A 19,752-nucleotide genomic window follows, 5' to 3' on the forward strand; every position below is an offset into this window, starting at 1 on the left:
TAGGCTTTTGGGTGGGTTGAGGTGCGTGTTGTTAATGGTGGGAATGATGGGTTCATGTTTTATGAATTTTTTTTGTTGAGTAACATTTGCATTGTTTGATTTTTTTTTTTTGATTTCTTTGGGTTGCACGGGTTTGACATTTATGTCTTGGAGGTATGGTTTATTTTGTGGATTTCGAGAATTGGTTTTGATGTCACGATTCAAGACCGAGTGGGCCTTGCTATTGGGCCTAAAGTGGGCCGCTTCCTTATATTTTTTGATTTTATTTTTTGCAAATATGATTAGTGCTTGCTTTAGTGTTAGAGCAATTTTTTTTTAGGAGTCTTAGGGGTCTTAGGACCATCTCTAGAGTTTTATTTTTTCTATCATCTAAAGAACTACTAGGCGTTTTGCTAAAGTGCTCTCTATGGCTCAAGCCTTGGGTTTAGTCTCGTAAAACTTTGGTCCTTCGCCTGTACTCATCTTGAATTCTATTCCCTTTGCATTGACCCACTGATATGTCTTCACCCATCCGTTCTCGATCTCTTCTGGTGTTGGTGTAGGAGTGATTAACCGGGTTGGATTGAAACCTTCATCTTGCAGGGCTAGGTTGGTTATTACAGTCTCGTCCTCCATAGGCCTCGATTCGTTAAACAATGTCCATAGAGCTTGGTTGTCTAATATTTCAGCTATTTCAGTCTTGGTGAGGTGGGGTGCCTCATCCATAGTATGACAGTCATGGAAAATCTCAAATCCGGGTTTTAGCAGGCCATTCTGAACAAAGGGTTCAGGGAAGTCGCAGCATGGGTGTTCTTCTCCTTCTCGGACAAACATACCGTTAAGGGTTCTTTGGTATGGGGGAAGAAGGGTGGTTTGTTTTGTCTTGGCTGGCTTAAGGCGTAGCCTAAACACACTAGTAGAAAAAACCCTTATTGCAGCGGGCTTTTAGACCCCTGTTACAGCGTACATCGTATGCTGCAACTGGGGGGCCTGCAACAAGTCTGAACTTGTTGCAGCGTACAATGTTCGCTGCGAAAAGTGGTTTTTTGCAGCGTACATATGCCTGTACGCTGCAACAAGTGTCTAAATTTTGGCTAAAATCTTGACTTGTTGCAGCGTACAAATAGGTGTACGCTGCAAAAAACCCAACCTGTTGCAGCGAACATCTATTTGTACGCTGCAATAGGTCTGGTTTTTTGCCAAATTTTACACCCTTGTTGCAGCGTACATATATATATGTACGCTGCAACAAGGGTGTAAAATTTTAGTTTTAGGGATACCTAGATTGCCCAAATACAGAAACCTGTCACAACAATAATAGAATATCGCAACATGTATAACAAATATAAAAACAATAAATAGTATTTTGAAGATATCCCAAAACAAAAGTGCACGTACCATATACATTTAAATATATGTATGTTCCAATTTCAACGTATGCATACATTTTAACATAAAAGATTGTTCTATAATATCTAAACTAACTCGATCAAGCGCCCCTAGGCCAATAATAAATACTTGCAGCCCATTGCTCACGAACCACATCAATTTCCTCACTAGCATAAGACGTATTCCTCGGAGTATAGACCTTTACAAAAACAAAAAAAAATATCACATTTTAACATTCAAGCAACTAATGGCAATGTCCTAATAGTCTAAAATACGAAGCAAGAGTAAGGAAAATTAATTAGGAAAAATTACTTTAAATAATCCAACCTTTCGACGATTTTCTGTTAATAATCCGACCTTTGGATTATTATCTAATAATCTAACCTTTGCACCCCATTAACTTTCATTGCACCTAACAAGTCACCAACCCGGTATAGCAGGTCACCTATATACGTGTCATGCAACCATTTGTTATTTTTATATTAGAAAATAATTAATATATATTTTTTTTTTCCCTTTACCTTCTTCCTTTTTCTAGTTTTTTTCTTTCTTCTTTTCTTTACCCTTCCTCCTTGTTTAGTCGCGGCCTCCACCAGAACTCTAACCCTTAACCAAATCCATTATAAAAACCATTTTTTTCATTTTTAATATTATTTCTTTGAATTACATTAAAAAAAAAAAAACTTCCTCATCTCCTATATCCACCACCGCAACTCCTCCTCTTCCGCTTCATCATCATTCCTTCTTTATTCTTCTTGTCAATCACCAACAAGTTATGCCTCTTCAACTAGTGAAATTTCTATTGATTTTTTTTTTATGATTAGTAAAAAAATTAATGAAGGATTACTCAAATAACTAAAGAGAATTTCAATTGAAATTTTAGTATGAGGAAACGGATTTGTAGATCTTGATGAGGGTGTGGTTATATATCTGCTAGATTTTGCCGCCCCACTTTGTAGATGGTTTTGATGGTGGTGACAGAGCTAGGGACATTCGAGGTGAGGGGTATTAGCAGTGGTGGTTGATTTTGGGTGTTAGTGATTGTTTGTTGGTGGTGAAGAATAGACGGTGGGGAGGAGAGGTGAAGGAGAAAGATGGTTGGTTTAATTGGTTGGGTAGTGGTTGTGGTGGTGGTGCGGTACAGACAATAAAAGGATGGAGAGAAATTTTTTGTTACATAAAGGTAAAATTAATTTTAAGAAATATAAATAAAATAATTCCATCAAAAAGGAAAAAAAATACAGCAATCAGTTTTGAGGAAGGATGGGTTCTTTTTAGAATAAATAAATAAAGGTGATGACTTGTTGTGCCGGTTGCAAGTGGTTTAGGTGCAATAAAAATTAATAGGGTATAAAGGTTAGATTATTAGATAATAATCAAAAGGTTGGATTATTAACGGAAAATGGTCAAAATGTTGGATTATTTAAAGTAATTTTTCCAATTAATTAATTACCTCATGTAGCCTTAGGTTATGCATATTAAACATGTAATAAGTTTAAAATGAGTATTAGGTTCTATAGTTCAAAGTTGGGAGCGAAAATGCCTCATTTTAGCCTAAATATGACCTACAACGACCAAACAAGCCTTAAATGTACATAAGTAGATTAGAATAAGTCTTAGAAACTTAAAAATAAGCATATTAATCATATAATAAGTTTAAAATGAGTCCTTAGGTTATTTAGTTCAAAGTTGGGAGCGAAAATGTCTAAATATGACCTATAACGACCCAATGAGTCTTAAATGTGCATAAATAGATTGGAATGAGTATTATAAAGTTAAAACTAAGCATATTAATCATGTAAAAGGTTTAAAATGATTCTTTATATTCTTTAGTTCATAGTTGGGAACGAAAATGTCATTTTAGCCTAAATATGTCCTATAATGACCAAACAAGCCTTAAATGTGCATAAATAGATTGGAATAAGTCTTAGAAAGTTAAAACTAAGCACATTAATCATGTAAAAGGTTTAAAATGACTCTTTAGGTTCTTTAGTTCAAAGTTGGGAACGAAAATGTCATTTTAGCCTAAATATGACCTATAACGACCCAATGAGCCTTAAACATGCATAAATAGATTGGAACGAGTCTTAAAAAGTTAAAATTATGCATATTAAACATGTAATAAGTTTAAAATGAGTCCTTAGGTTCTTTATTTCAAAGTTGGGATTACTTTAGCCTAAATATGACCTATAACGACCAAACAAGCCTTAAATGTACATAAGTAGATTAGAATAAGTCTTAGAAACTTAAAAATAAGCATATTAATCATATAATAAGTTTAAAATGAGTCCTTAGGTTATTTAGTTCAAAGTTGGGAGCGAAAATGTCATTTTAGGCTAAATATGACCTATAACGACGCAATGAGCTTCAAATGTGCATAAATAGATTGGAATGAGTCTTAGAAAGTCAAAACTAAGAATATAAAACATATAGTAAGTTTAAAATGAGTCCTTAGGTTCTTTATTTAAAATTTGGGAGCGAAAATGCTCATTTAGCCTAAATATGACCTATAACGACCAAACAAGCCTTAAATGTGCATAAGTAGATTGGAATGAGTCTTGGAAACTTCAAGCTAAGCATATTAATCATGTAAAAGGTTTAAAATAAGTCCTTAGGTTCTTTAGTTCAAAGTTGGGATCGAAAATGTCATTTTAGCCTAAATATGACCTATAACGACCCAATGAGCCTTAAATGTGCATAAATAGATTGTAATGAGTCTTAGAAAGTTAAAACTATGCATATTAAATGTATAATAAGTATAAAATTTGTTTTTAGGTTCTTTAGTTCAAATTTGGGAGCGAAAATGTCTCATTTAAGCCTAAATATGACCTATAACGACCAAACAAGCCTTAAATGTGCATAAGTAGATTGTAATAAGTCTTGGAAACTTAAAACTTAACATACTAAACATGTAAATCAGAAGAGAGGGTGCAAGAAAATGATGTGCAACAGAAAATGGTTGTAGGAAAATAATTTCACCTGACTGACGAATCCGGTGTCAAGCATCCAATGAACAGGGATGTGAAAAGACTTGAATTCGGTGGCTGCTGATTCTCTTAGTCGCGACAGATTATAAACCCCGTGCTCTAATCTGTTTCAATTAGCATATCATGAAATTGCATTAGCTAATTGAAATCAAAATGTTATACAGAATTGCAACAAAGAAAAATGAACATGAAAAATGGATGTTGTTGCATGTAGTAACAAAACGATTACCGTGGTCCTGGTCAAATACCTCTAGGACTTGCAGAGGATCGAGTGACTCTTAGTGATTATGAAGAAGGCGAACTGCAGCATTGAGCATTGGTTCCTTACCGTTCTGTGGATCCAAATGCATATCAAGCAACCTAATGGTCATGAAATAAAAAATCAATTAGAATATATTTAGAACTCTGTTTGACACATTCAAAAAAATCGTTAGAGGTTTTGGCTTTTGAGTAAAAGTCAAAATTCATAAGGCTCTAACTCCTAAATATAATCCAAATAGTGTGACTAGTTTCTACGATTTCTGATATACCTCCACAATTTGAGCAACAGTCGAGCTGCTTTGAAGACTATCCAGGTACTTCTCTGGATGCACCTGTAAACAATTGAACTCCCAATTAGAAATTGCTCAAGAGGCAATGGACCAACAACTGCTTGTAATACCATGTTCGTATAATTATTCATCCTTAGAAATCATCATGCTCCCACCACCCCAGCCCCCCAACAAAACTCTAACGCGCACTTTAAGAAGAATATGTATACTTGGCCTGTACAACTCTCAACTTTAAAGAATCTTCAAAAAAAAAAAAACTTTGTTCCTTGGTAGAAGGTGTGTGCATTTGTAAATGGTCTGATTTGTGTATCACTTTGCCCATGTTCAACCTTGTTTAACATAGTCGAATCAAACTTGAGTTTCCAGACGAGCTCAAACAGTTTTTTAAACTTGATTCATTTAAGAATCAATATGTTCAAGTTCAGCTCGTTTATTAATTGAGCTAAGCTCATAGGCGGACTTCTTTTTCCTTTAGATCATTTAACTAAAAAACTCATCAACGGGCCATAATTTATATCTGGTTAAGTTATTTTTGTTTTGAGGAAGTATGAGAATTGGATAAACCCGAGAATTTAGAATATGCAAAAAAATGTTATTGAATGAGATTTTCAGGAAGCGATTATACCTCCAGGCACCTTGTTACAACCTTGCCATTTTGAAGCACATACTGCAGCATTGTAGCCCGACGATCTGAGAAGCTTCACCAAAGCATAATGAATACAATTTCCATAGCATAGACCAGATTTAACAAGCTGAAGCTCGTTTACATCCATAGATAGTAAAAGAGATTGGACCGTACCACAAACTGCAAGTCACTCTCATACTGATCCACCGAGCGCTTAAAGAACTGCACAATGACAACGAGCAAATATAAATCTCTCCTTCACAGATATAGAGAAGAACTCACAGAGTAGGTACAAGAAAAGGCAGGGCAATATCTTATGTGATAGGCATCAAATCACAAAAGCTATATCAATAGAGTAAAAAATGAACCAAATTGAATACTAATAGTATAATACTATCACAAATCAGACTTTGTTTTTCCTCAAAAAGTAAAGTTTATATTAAAATGTATTTGTTTAGGGACACAGACAGAGAAGCTGCTTCTAACAGAAGGATCAAAACTCAAACTACAGAGTAAAAGTACTTGATTTTCCTCAAAGTAAAGTTTCAATAATTTTAGAACAGAATTACATTCCCTCATTTCCAAGAAAGTATCAATCACATCTACACATTTCTTTGGAAGTGGCTTCCGCAAATTCATATCCGTAACTGAAAGCTATCATTGTCCAAACACAATTATTGTAAAGTAATCCAATTTTCCAAGAACTATCAACCATTTCCATCAAAATTAACCAATTGGTAATTACTTCAAATTCAGTTGCATCTGCAAATAAGTAATGTTTTAATTTGGAACACTTGACACTCTAACACTTCAATCATCAGTCAAACACTTCAATTATACTTCCTATTATATACTTTGTGTTAAGCTCAAAGTTTCTTTACTTATTACCAATACAACCTAAGAAAAACTGTAGTATGGATTCAGCTTTTCAGTTTATTAACAATTCATTTTGTTTGTAGCTTTGCTTAGAATTCGAAATGAGTGATAATCTGGATGGGGTTGAAGAAGATGATGTTGTGATGTTTGGAAGGAGTAGGGGCAATTCAAGAAGGCAGAGTTTGGTTATTGATGAAGAAGAAGATAATGAAGTTGAGGGAGGTGCAGTTGTTGTAGGAGAACAGAGTATTATCAGCAGCTATTAAATAATGATAACTAACAGTAACAGTGATTCAGAGTTAGACAAATAGATGGATATGGCCTGGACAAAGTTAGAGAAGTGGACAAACAGATGGATATGGCCTGGAAAAAGTTAGAGAATTGGATTTAAAATTCCTTATCTAATTTCAGTACGCATTTAAATTGTGAAATGAGGAGATTTAGGAGAGAGAGAGAGACTTGGAAAAGTTAGAGAAGGAGGTCATAAGAAGATCAGCAAACTGAGCAGGTGTATACTGTCTGTAGATATAAGTATTGATGTAGTAATTTTCTGAAGATAATCACTATTTCCAGCACTGAGAAGATGAATTCCAGCTGAGAACATCCCTTTTTCTTTTTCAATCCCCACCAATTTTGTCACCTTACTCTGGTACTCCTTGTAGTACCCCAACTGTTGCGTAAGAGATACCGCCCTCTGTAGTTGCAAACCCAACAAAGTTAGTCTTTAACATTCAAGTTAAGTTTTATGAGTTAACAAGGTTTTGCATGGAAAGATTGAAACTTTACATATAAGCTGGCTGTTCTCTCGGCGTAACACGAACCAGCAGACGCAAAGTTGGTGCCAATGAGTAATCGTAGATTTCCAGGCAAAGAAATCGATTATTTTGCGAATGGTTTTTGGGGAACTCTACCTTTTCTTATCCCCTACAAGGCTACAAGAAAGAGGCTAGCTGGAACCATAGCAGAATAGGATTTGACTAGGGAGCGCTAACTCAAAATCTAAAAGAACAGACAGATCTGATTGTAACTAGGCGAAAGAGAGTAAATGTAAATGTAATACTTCATAAGACCAACTCAAAATAATAATTACCAGTAACAAATTCAGGAGGCTAAAGATTAAGTCGCAAAATAAGCCTTGCAAATGCTGGTGTCAACAGCAAAATAGAAGCCTGCATTTTCAAAAAATCACAAAATAAGAAACTGCTCAAACTCCTGCATGTTCAATTGGTATCAAAATTATAAAACGTCAGTTAAGTGTCAGTGTATTGCCATGAAGTCAATCAATTTAATCCAAAAGGGTTACAGATATTCCAGCAAGCATTTTCATTGACTTTACAGTTAAATTATCAGATAATACAAACAAAAGAAAAACCAAAAAGGTGATTAGAAAAGAAGAGTTCCAGAATCAAAGCTTCAAATTTACTTCAAATTGCATTCAAATTACATACCAACTTGTAATTTATCTATAATTCCTAAATAATGCCAAAAATTGAACGTTTCAATTACCAAAGATACAGAAATTATGACTTCCTATGAGTTGGCCTCAGACTTTCAAAAGAGGAAAAAGAGAAACTTCATGAAGATAATTAGATATATCAATACCTTAATGTAGCTGTTAAATCTAAACAAGCACGATGATAGATTCCTGCAGGCAGTACGATCTTCACAAATTAAGTGCAAAGAACGAATTGAACAACTAGCCAAAAAAACAAAAAAACAAAAACAGAATTGTACAAACCCTAATTCTAAAAATGAAAATCAAAAGGGGACAGGAAGATAATTACTTGTTGTGGCGAGGAGTGACGGCCGAGCAAGCACCAGAGAACAGACCGTTCTTTCTTAGAACCACCGGCCGAGCTAGCTGAGTTTTCAGCGACTATGTCTGTCGTGGTTCAGCGCGGAGAACGTACAAGACGCGACGGGGGGAGGAGGCGAGAAAAGACACTCACCGGCGAGGAGAGTGACGGCGGATCCGAGCAAGAAGAGTTCGACGGCGACGCAGGACCGAGCAAGCTCTGAGTTCGTCGGCGACGCAAGGAATTGAAAACTGAGGGAAGAAGCTTGGAGTTGAGCGCGGGGAACTCTAAAATTTTGAGATAGATATTTTAGTTAAATGAATTAATTATTCAACAATAATATTATTCCAGCAAACAAATTTTGTTACACGGATTTGTTGCAGGGTACAATAACATGTACGCTGCAACAGTATCTAGCTATTGCAGGGGGCTTTTAATATGTACGCTGCAAAAAGCTCTTTTGCAGGGGGCAATTAATTTGTACGCTGCAATAACCCTTTAAAGGGTTTGACCTGCATTGACCTATTGCTTGTTGAAGCGTATTAATACATGTACGCTGCAACAAGGGGGCTGCAACAGGGGTTTTTTCTACTAGTGACAAGTGGTCAGCAATATCTTCCTCCGTTGGTGTATAGCCTAGACCAAAGGGAGTAGTTTTGTTGGGTGGGGGATGGAACATGTTGTTCTTCTTCCTTATGCCCAATGGAGTTCCCGGGAAATAGCCTTGAGCTAGCAACATTTTAGGGATGACCCGGGACGCTCGCGGATCTAGAAATGCTAAGTTGTAGTCCTCAATGACTTGGATGACTTCATCCATTTGAAAACCGTAAAGGTCTTCTGCAACATTGGTCGTTCCGACCATAGTACAACTGACGTCAAGAGGAGGGCGCGCGTATTTCCATAATTACCCCGTTATGGTTAAGTTTAACCATCTGGTGCAAGGTAGAAGCCACACCTCCTAAGTCATGGAGCCAAGGGCGCCCTAAGAGGAGGTTGAAAGTGGGCTTGATGTCAATTATCTGAAACTCCGTGGTGCGTGCCACAGACCCAGTTTGTATTGTGAGGTTAATTTTTCCCAACACAGGCCTTCGAGAGTTATCATAGGCTCGCACCCCTTGCGTGGAGGTTTGGAAGTCATCATTTCCTAGCCCCAAGCAATGGGCGGTTCACAATGGGCAAACATTTACCGTTGAACCGTTATCTACGAGTGCTAGGGGGATGTTTTGTCCTTTGCATCCAACCACTAGATAGAGAGCCTTATTGTGGGCGCCTCCTTCTTTAGGCAAGTCTTTTTCAGTAAAAACTATTGCTTTTTCCTCAACATCTCTCGTGACGTGGCTAACCAACGAGTCAGGTGTGATGTCCGTAGGGACTGAGATGAGGTCAAGTGAGCGAATAAGTTTTTCACGATGTTCCTTTGAAGTGCACATGAGATCCCAGATGGTAATCTCGGCTTTGGTTCTTTTTAGTTGCTTCAAGAGAGGATTTTCGATGACTTCTGCGACGGTGGTGTGCCGCACGTTTTCAGGAGTCTGTCTGACTGGGATGTCGTCCACGGGAGGTGGGCGAATATCCTGTTGGTATACACTTCCGGACCGAGTGAGATTGTCAACTTCGGGCTCTTGAGGTGTGGTGTCAATGGGAGCATGCCCGGGCCAAGTTTAAGTAAAGAGGTCCTGGCCCGATACTTGGGACAGGTAGATATCTTCAGCATCATCATCCCATACACCGCACACTTCTCTCTCGATTTGATCCATAGGGACCATGGCGAGTGGTGCACCTTGGGGCATAATATACACCGTAGGGTCAAAGTTAATATTTTCCGGTTGATCGAGAGAGATGTGACAAGAGCCGAGTGGGCTCTTGTTGTTGTTGGGTTTGCCAACGTTAGGGAGGGGTATTATTTCATCCTCTATCATATCCTGGATCGTGTTTTTTAGATTCTAGCAGTTTTCAGTATCATACCCATTTCCTTGATGGAACTCGCAGCGGGCGCCCTCGACCCAGTATTTATTTTTGAATGGAGGGTCGGTTGTGGGGCCTATGGGCCTTAGTTTTCCTTTTTTGGTTAGTCTTTGGAAGGCTTGTACTAGAGTCGACCCGAGTGGGGCAAACTTTCGATCTCGGGTCCACCTCCCGGGGCTCCTTCGGGTTGGGGTTTCTTCTACGGCGTGGACCTCTTGGGCTTGAGGCGTGTGGCCCCTGTTGTAGGTATTACTTTTGTATGCAGGCTTGCTTTGTACTGTTTTTGTGAGGTCATCCTCGATCTTTATTCCTACATCGTAAACCCTCTTGAAGGTATCAAGGCCCAAGTATCTAAGATGTTGTTTATAAGCTGGGTCTAGGTTGTCAATGAATTTTTGGACCAATTCAGTTTCAGGAGGCCTGTTGATTAGTTGGGCCGCTTGGTCCCTCCATCTAGCAAAGTAGGTCGTGAAACCTTCATTTTTCTTTTGGAAGAGGACTTCCAGCTCGCGCATGGTGACTTGAAAATCCATGTTCGACGAGTATTGCTTGATGAAGACATTGACAAAGTCCTCCCAAGTGGGGAAGAGCTTAGGGTCCTGGTGGTAGTACCATTTGAGTGGCACAGGTTCCAAGGACAAAGGAAAGGCAGGCAGATACATGGACTTGTCCACACCTTTCAAGTTCATGGCATTCACAAAGCTCAAGAGATGATCACGGGGATTGTCCGTGGCTTTAAACTTCGGTAAGTCGGATGAACTAAACTTTTCCGGTAGTTTGCTGGGAAAAGGTTCAGGATCGAGGGAGAAATACTTGTTCCCCATAGTTTGCTGCAGAACCATTTTTTCGATCTTCTTCTCGTTATCGAGGTCATGTTTGGCTTGCGCAGCCGCTAAGGATTCGTTTTCCATTTTCAGTTGATTCATAAGTAGGGTCATTTGGGCCATTTGGTCCCGCAGCTCTTCTATGGACATGTTTGAGGGTGCAAATCGAGGTTGGGGAATCGGAGATCCTTGAAAGGGGGAGTGACGAATGGAGCTTGGAGTTGCTAAACCTTGTGTTGGTGATGTATCTTCGAGACGTACTAACCTTTGATTTTCAGATCGACGCCAAGTGGAAGAACCAACCCTATGCATAAGACAAGCTAAAGTTTAGGCCCAAAGTTAAGCATTACTCAGTCTAGACTTTTGACTCTTCCTATCGGTTTTCTATTCTCTCTCTTGTTGGTATATTTTGGCTTTTCTTTTGGTCATTCTTTAGATTTTCGAAACACTTGCCCGCGTGACATTTAAAGTTACATTAATTGGCATGCTTGGTTTTGGTGCCGAACATTGTCGTCATAGGAGGCCTAATGACGACACAAGGAGCTATTTATTTTATAAGTCATTTTTAGAATTGAGTGCCTTTTCCATACGCCCTCGTAGCAAATTTGTTACGAACTTTTTATTGCTACGTATATTTTGTGCGCGGGCACCGAGGCTGCGGTGCCTGGCCCAAAGGCCAAGCAGCAACTTCAGCGCCCAGCAGGGGGCGTTGAAATAATTGGCGCCCAGCCAGGGGCGCTGAAAATGCGTCCCTGACTGGTACTCGTATTCTGTTCGTCTATTTTTTCGTACATGCGACTTAATTTTGCGTGCTTGCCTAATAACGTCCTTTACGCGTTGTGCAGCGTTGTGGGATCCGTTACAGGCCATCCTAGGCGTCGCTTATTTTTGTGGCGATCGCCCGGGGTTGCGGAACATGTATTTTGGTATAACTCTTTGGCCAATCGGTGTTTATGAATGTTTGGGCAATTTTTAGGGTCAATGGTTTTCCGGTGTTATTTGTCACACATAATCACAACATAATCACATAATTCGCTACACATAACTAGCATTACAACATGAAAAAAAATAATATGTCACGTAGTTTATGATAGGCTTCTATGGGTAATATTTGCGCCTGGCTTGGTACCGCTTCTATCGTAGATCTAACACATGCCCCGGCCGAGGTAGTGCATTCAACAGACGAATTTCGTCCCAAGAGGCCAATCACGATGTAAGCCAAGGGGGCATGCACCAATGAGAGGGACCTTAGTGGGTGAGCGATTGGGTTTGGGACGGGTGTACTACTAGCGAAAAGTGCCAAGTGGACAACATTCGAAGCGTATGCACCGCCCGGTTGGCGATGGGTATCCTTAGTCCCAACTCCCGAGATGAAACATGCCAAGGGAGCCGAGATTCGTTATGCGGTTCTGTCCGTTCACATTAATATGCTGATTTTCAGGTCGTCCCAACTTGATAAGGAAATAAACGCGGAGTAGGATCGTTTCACCCTTCGGCTATTTTGATTACCTACGAGCACGAGTATTTCATTAACGCTCCCCAGTGGAGTCGCCACTGTGAGGGGGTCGAAAAAGCACGAGGCTAATGCATGACCTCGTCCCTCGTGGGCGTGACGTCGTCAGATCAAGTGTAGTTAGATTTCCTATGAGTTTACACCCAATCGACTAGTAATATAGGAGTCGCCATTCAGTTTTTAACGACAATGAGAAAAACTGACAAAACCCGGTTATCGTGACATAAAGGGAGTGCAATTATGTTCGACCACGACGGCCATAGGTTCCCTTGTGATCCCTGGTGTGGGGATCGCTCAACGTACACCCGCAGGGCAGAGATTGAGAGTTCGGGGGACTGTAACTACGGAGAGGAGTGCTCATCGATAACTCCAGAGGCAGGTTATCCTTACTAGCTCAGCATAAATAATTGAAGGGACATGCGTTTAAACTATTAAACTATTCCGAATTGATTTTAGCAATATGCAACACATAATACTAAGTCGATCGTGATTATCTTATTTAGATTGATTTAAGGTACCTAGCATGATAATTCAATTGTCCAAGGTATTATCTTATTAGGCGTGATAGATCAATCAAGTTAATAGTTTGACAATTTTATAAAAGGGTGATGAAAACGATTAAATCATGCGAAGGGACACATTACACCGCACCCTTGAGAGGTGCGTCACGGTTCTCATAAAACTAACCACTTGGCTTTGCTATTTCTCCTTTTATTTAACGAATCTCGGGTTTTTGAGCAGTGTTCCAGTATTTAGGCTTAATTCATCAACTACAAGGGACAGGATACGTTCTGTTCGACTTTTAGGTCGATTGCGACAGAACGCGGGATCAATTTCGCAGCGTGAGGCTTAGGCTTAGGGTTGGAGTCAATACTCAGATTATGAATTGTGTGTCCTGTTCACGTCGGTTTTGAGGCTGTATTTATAGGGAAAGAGTTTGTGGAAAGATAGATCTTTAGAACACGAATCCAAAAAGAATTCGGAAACGAGACGACCCTAGGTATTTTCAGCGCCCAGGGCTGGGCGCCGAAGATTTCGGCGCCCAGAACCAGACGTTGAAAATAGGGTCTGGGCCGAGTTCCTTGCCAGATTTGGACTCGTAGAACACGGAGCTTTTGAGACTTATCCGAGTCTTTTAGTGCGTATTAACTTTATGACGGAATGCGTCTGCGCCCGTTACGAACTCTAGGTTCGTTAGGATTTTAATTAATACGTAACTCTTATTTTCGAATTATACCAGGAACAGAATTCCTTTTGTAAATTCCATCACTTTTAGGATTTATGTTGGAGTGCAACACCTAATTCTGACAGGTTTCTATATTTTATGTCTTGCCACTTTTAACAACTACCCGTTATGGCATTTACTATTTTTAGCATGTTTCTATAAATAGCAGGTTTGGCTGAAATGAAAAGGGTGATCGAGATTCGTTATTTTATAGGAGATGTGTTGCCAAGTGGAGATTTATGTTCTCATCATCGAACCTTCCCTTTCGGGAATGGGGACAAAAGTAGGTGTCTACACAATGACTAATGAAGATTAGATTGCAAGTAGATTTTTTAGTTCTGTTTCTTGAACTAGAGTGACTGGATGTCAGAATCTTTTGCATAGATACTTATTGGATCTTGTATCGGATTGACCATGAGAACACTTTAAGAGATTAAAGTCATGTCATAGGTAGTTCTCATTAATGGTGATTAGAAACCGTTCCTCAGAACATGAGCGATTATGTCTGCTCGTTTGAGAATTAGTTCGCTTTGACGCTAGCTAAACGTCGCACCGTAAAAGGAGGCTATAAAAGCAGTTATTGGGCGTACTATGAATCAAAGTGAGTGTTCATACATTGCAAGAATGGATTGTCCTCCTATCTTTGATAGGATATGGTGTTGTTGTGTAACAAGGCCTCTCGAAGAGTTACATACTGTAAAATGCATGACCGTGCTCAGAATGGTTAAGGCTTAACCTTCTGCAAAAGTTTAACAGTTGAGCTCTGCAATCCGAGAAACACTTCTGGACCTAATAAGGATGGCTTGGATCTTACCTTATGTTCAGTAAGTAACACTAAGTGAAAAAGGAATGTGAATGCACACTTGTCTGAATGAAAAGTGGGAGACTGAAGGAAATATGTCCTTCACCCAAGGTGCATTAAGTCTAATACCAAGGTTCAAATTAATTGCGAACAATTAATTCAGTGAGATCAAGTGATCGGAACAGCTAGCTGGAGCAATGCTTCCGATCAGTGAGTTCTAATGAATACTAAGCTCACAGCTTGCTCTTGACTGAACCTACAAGGTCACACCAATGACACGTAACAGATCACTGGATTAAATGAATCGGAAATTCATTTAATAGCTTTTCGGGAATTAGTTTTGGAAAACGTATTATACGATAAGACCTTGCATCGGAATCGTATACCGTATCGCGAATATTCGTAAGCTAGGCGAAACGAATAAATCGTATCGTACGACGATGATTCATCGTATACAAAACCATAAATAATATCCGGAACGATATTAAGTCGCGACTACGAAGAGAGGCCCACGAGCCGAATGCGCGAGGCACTCAAGGCTCATGGGCGCTCGGCACGCAAGAAAGGCAAACCACACGGCAGCGCTAGCCCATGGCCGAGCAACTGCGCGTGTGTGCGCGCGGGCCAAAGCAACGACACAGCAACAGCTGCGCGTGGCCCATGGCCCAGCACGCTGTGTGCTCGTATGTTGTTGCGCGGGCTTGCTGGCCGGTCGTGGCCCTTGTGGCTTGGCCGGTTAGCTAGGTTATGTTAATAACCTTCTAACCCAAGTTTTCCAATAATACAATTCACACATACTCAAACCCTAAAGACTCAGAGAACCCTAATTCTCTCTGTGCCTCCAAAGTGAGTTCTTCCCAAAAGCAAACTATCTTGATCTATTGTCTAAGCTACGATAATCAAAACGGATCTGATCGTGTCGGTGAACCAAGTAGAGGAACGACAAGTGGAGTTCTAAGTTCGTGTTCGTTGACAGATTTGTGGAAAACACGCTTCAAACGTAAGTATGCTTAATCTGTGCTTTATACATGCTTCCTGGCTTTGGGGATTGTTTCCTCACATGTTATTATGTTTAACTGTATTCCCATACATAGCGTTCCTAATTATATTAGGACTCATATTGTAATCCTTATATATTTGATCAATGGAATACACACCAATTCAAGGAGTTTTCTCACAATCTAGCAATAGTACTAATGGCTTGTTGCACCAAACATTACACAATTGTTTTTCTTTAAAAAGCACTATCTGATACGGAGTAAGAAATAAGGGTCTAAAATAAGTTGAACTAAACAGGGCCTTAGTCCCAATACTTGGCACAGTTCCCAAACTAGGGCAACACAAATTTATTTCTTTACTACTAGAATAATAATAATAATTAAGATCTTCTTTGTGGAAAAATTAACATCCATCATTGTTATAAGAAATTCCTTAGAAAGTTCCTTAGCATTACATAGTTCGCCAAACCCACACTTAAAATCATTTTAAGATGACTCAGCTTAAAACGCTAACCAATTGGGTGTCAATGCCAAGTCATAGCCTTGTCACTACCTAGTCAGCTGAAAAAATTTCAAGGACAATTCGAATTTGAATTTCAAATAATAAAACAATTTTTTTTTTATTTCTATGATTTATTTCGATGAAACCGATGTTTCATCATCTCCCCCAAGTTTTTTGATCTGTTTTGTTTCGTATGTTTTGATTTTCCAGAAAAAGATTTTTGTTGTGAACTCTCCTTCTTCATCGTCGGAGCATCTATTTGAATGAAGTATTTTCTCTGATTTTGTATTTTTTTCGATATTTCCAATGTTGGATTTGGTTTGTTGTTGCTTACTTTATCCTAGTTTGATATCCATATCCCCTAATGTTATCAATGTAATGTTTAAGTTTGGAAATAAAAAACATTGTTTGTTGTTGACAAATCTAAAGAAATCGACAATTGCAGGGAATTGGAAAAAAATGGAGAAAGACGAAAAAAAGGGGTGGGGGGTTGGTAGGGAAGAAGTTGAATGCGCGTTTTATTATGCTCATGCCAGTACTCGAACCTGCGACCAGCGTGCAAAGCAATTCTCTATGTCAATGCTTGAGTTGTGACAATTGTGACGTGAGGCCGAAGCCATTGTTGGTTTTGCGTAGAAATTGTATTTGTTTGGTTTCAGTATGTATCTGTAAAATACAATCTTAATTATATTTTAAAAAACGAAATCGTTGATTTATTAATTTTTAGACAATAAAATAAGTGAAATTGTATTGTGTAGAAACTTTATTTAGTGTAAAGATTAAGTTGTAATATAAATACAAGGATTTTTTGTCATTTAACACCTTAAAAAAACTAGTTTTTGTAAGTTAAAAATTTACTTAATTTTTATTATATTTAAACACCTTAAAAAAACTATTTATTTTGAAATCGACACAACCTAACGTTTTCCATAACAAAAAAACGTTAGTTTTTAACCATGAGATAGCTCCCAAAGTATAATTTGATGGTAGAAGGAGTTGATTAACACCAAATCATGCCTTGGGAACTTTAACATAGCTTAAAAGTAACGTTTTTTTTCTAACGAAAATTTTGAAGTGGTGTCGATTTCTAATAATTTTTGTTTTTTAAGGTGTTTAAAAACAAAGAAAAATAAGCAAGGTGTGAAATTACAAAAACTGATTATTTTTAAGGTGTTAAATGACAAAAAATCCTGAATTAGAACATGTATAATGTTTTTTTTGAATTGCTAATTAACCTACTGGGTGAAAGAAAGGGAAAAAAACGAAAAAAAGGGGTGGGGGGTTGGTAGGGAAGAATGTAAATGCGCGTTTTATTTTGCTCAGCCCAGTTCTTGAACCCGTGACCAGGGTGCAAGGAATGCTCTATGTTAATGTTGTAGTTGTGACCATTGTGACGTGAGGCCGAAGCCATTGTTAGTTTTGCGTAGAAATAGTATTTGTTTGGTTTCATGATCTGTAAAATACAATGTAAATAATATTGTAAAATAGGAAAACGCTGATGTATTAATTTTTGTATTAATTATAATTCTTAAATTGTAAGGTGTATAAACTGAAGTTAGTGTAAAGACCAAATTGTAATTTAAATTAGGAAAATGTTTTTTTTTTGAAATGCTTATTAACCTAGTTAATCCAGTTATCACTCATTTCGTTGTTTTGTACAATATAGGTTATGTAGTTTGGTTATCGCAAATGCGTTTGTAGTTAAATTTGGGATTGAGTCGGTATCAATCCAAGTTTAAGATTGTCAAACATTCACCCAACTAACTTAATACGTTACTTTAATGTATGCAACATCAAAAGGTTTGCATAGCTTTAGTTCAAATACGTACAACAAAAACTATGGTATTACGAAGTCGATCATAATTTTTGTAGCGTTACAAGCATCCTTAGTTCCAGAACTCGGCCAACACATTGTATACAAAATCTTGATCTTCCATATCGATGTACGCCTGATCGTAATGCATCTCATTCACAACATATTGGTCAGGGCCTGCTCCAGAATTACAATTGCTAAATTAGATACCACATGAAAGTCATATTGAATTTTTTTTGTATGAGTATCATAACATGGGGTTAAGTTGCATGTTACCTGCATTGTTATTGTTTTCAATTGCTTGGTTGATTTCGTTGGGTGCGTTGGGTTCGTTCGGTGCAGCTTGTGGCGTATTAAAGTATGCAGCCCATTCTTCCTCCCTAAACTGGCGTTCGACCCACGGTCCTTTGTAGTAAACCTTGGATATGACGTAACGTCCTTGATCATCGCCTAGATCATCGCCTCTAAGGTGGTACTCTTTCATCCTCCATAAAGTTTTTTCTTTACGAAGCCATTTGTACGACAAGCTTTTGACTTCTCCTACAATTTCTCCCAAGCGAAACACATTTGTAGCCGCACCTGATACTTTCCATTGGCCATTACGCGTCAATCTGTTACGCTCTTCTCCTCTTTGTACGAAAAAGAACCATGCATTTTCCCCATTGTCAATTGGTGACATATTTGGTAGTTCCCATGGCTCGTATGCGTAGAAATCAATTTCTTTGATTGCCTCGCAACCTAAAGGTTGCTCTGTATTATTCCTTTTCAGGTACCACACCAGTAGTTCCTCATTAGTCGGGTGGAACCTCATACCCGGTGCAACCTGCTGTAAATATGTGAATAATACGTAATTACGTTGATAAATAACTACAACACTACTTAAGATTAAAACCCCTATTAGTTGATTAAATGAAAACGTTGAATTCTACTTCCTAGCAAGTAAATATGTAAGTAATTAAATATGAGTAATGTTAGTATAAAGTGAAGTTAAATTTGATCCTAACAACTACGTAATTAGTATATTTTGTGTTATGCTAGTACTCTAAAAAATCCAAATCCACTATTGATGACTAATTATGTATTTTTTTGGACTGCATTAATTTTTTAATATATCCTCATATAATCCCACTGTAGCAAACCCTAATTAGCTGAGAAAATGAGTGTGTTGATATGTACTTGATAGCTTTCCACATTGAAACCCAAAAACACAAGATCAACAACAATACCAACAACAGATCGATCAACAATGACAACAACAACAGATCACTGAAGAACAACAGCAATAACATAAATCAACAAGAATACCAACAACAGATCAAGACCAAGAACAAGTAAAAATTACAACCAAAAGTATCAACACCACAACAAGATCAACACCAAGGTATTTAAATGGGAACATGCAGTTAAATAATCGACCGTAAAATCATAAATTTAGATTGTATTTAACATAAAGTAAGTATACAAATGATGAATTAGACAAAGGGAGGGTTGTATCCATACCAAGTTTGCCCCCAAATATTGATTGTCCATAGTTTTCTTGGGTTTAAGTGGTAAATTTTTTTTCGTGTGATTTGAGAGAGAGAAACAGTCGTGTGAGTTTGTGAGGTGTGAGAAATGAAAATGACTTGTTGAAGCATTGTGGTGGTCGGACTATAAATAACAGGGGACTGAACTTAGGTTTTGCATGTAAAGTTACTGAATGTACAGTGAGGTACGGTAGTATGGTGGAAGACATAGTTTGATGTGATGTACCTGTTGACCTGTATAGTGCATTGTTTTATTAATATTTATTTTATTTTGTATACTTTATTTAATAATGTAATATTTGCTGACATTTTTAGTTAATATTTTTAATAAATCAAGTATGGAATATTAAACATACATTAATAATAAACAGTTCCAGAAAA

At 38.1% G+C, this 19,752-nt stretch overlaps 1 protein-coding gene across 1 annotated transcript; it reads right to left on the minus strand.

Moving 5' to 3' along the window:
- Positions 1-6,888: 6,888 nt before the first annotated feature.
- Positions 6,889-18,656, minus strand: LOC110794970 (NAC domain-containing protein 78-like). The gene is made up of 3 exons (XM_021999945.2): positions 18,122-18,656; positions 17,952-18,022; positions 6,889-7,101 (listed from the first exon to the last, which is right to left on the minus strand). The coding sequence occupies exons 1-3, from the start codon at positions 18,654-18,656 to the stop codon at positions 6,889-6,891; spliced, it is 819 nt and encodes a 272-aa protein (XP_021855637.2).
- Between the last annotated feature and the right edge of the window lie 1,096 nt (positions 18,657-19,752).

The sequence above is a fragment of the Spinacia oleracea genome, chromosome 3, assembly GCF_020520425.1.
Source record: "Spinacia oleracea cultivar Varoflay chromosome 3, BTI_SOV_V1, whole genome shotgun sequence".
Lineage (NCBI taxonomy): Eukaryota > Viridiplantae > Streptophyta > Magnoliopsida > Caryophyllales > Amaranthaceae > Spinacia > Spinacia oleracea.

Coding starts and splice junctions, on each gene's coding strand:
- LOC110794970 (XM_021999945.2), bottom strand. CDS start 18,656: ATGAGGTTCCACCCGACTAATGAGGAACTACTGGTGTGGTACCTGAAA. Junction 18,023..18,121: donor TGAAAACAATAACAATGCAG/GTAACATGCAAC, acceptor ATTCTGGAGCAG/GCCCTGACCAATATGTTGTG. Junction 7,102..17,951: donor ATATGGAAGATCAAGATTTT/GTATACAATGTG, acceptor TTGCAACTACAG/AGGGCGGTATCTCTTACGCA.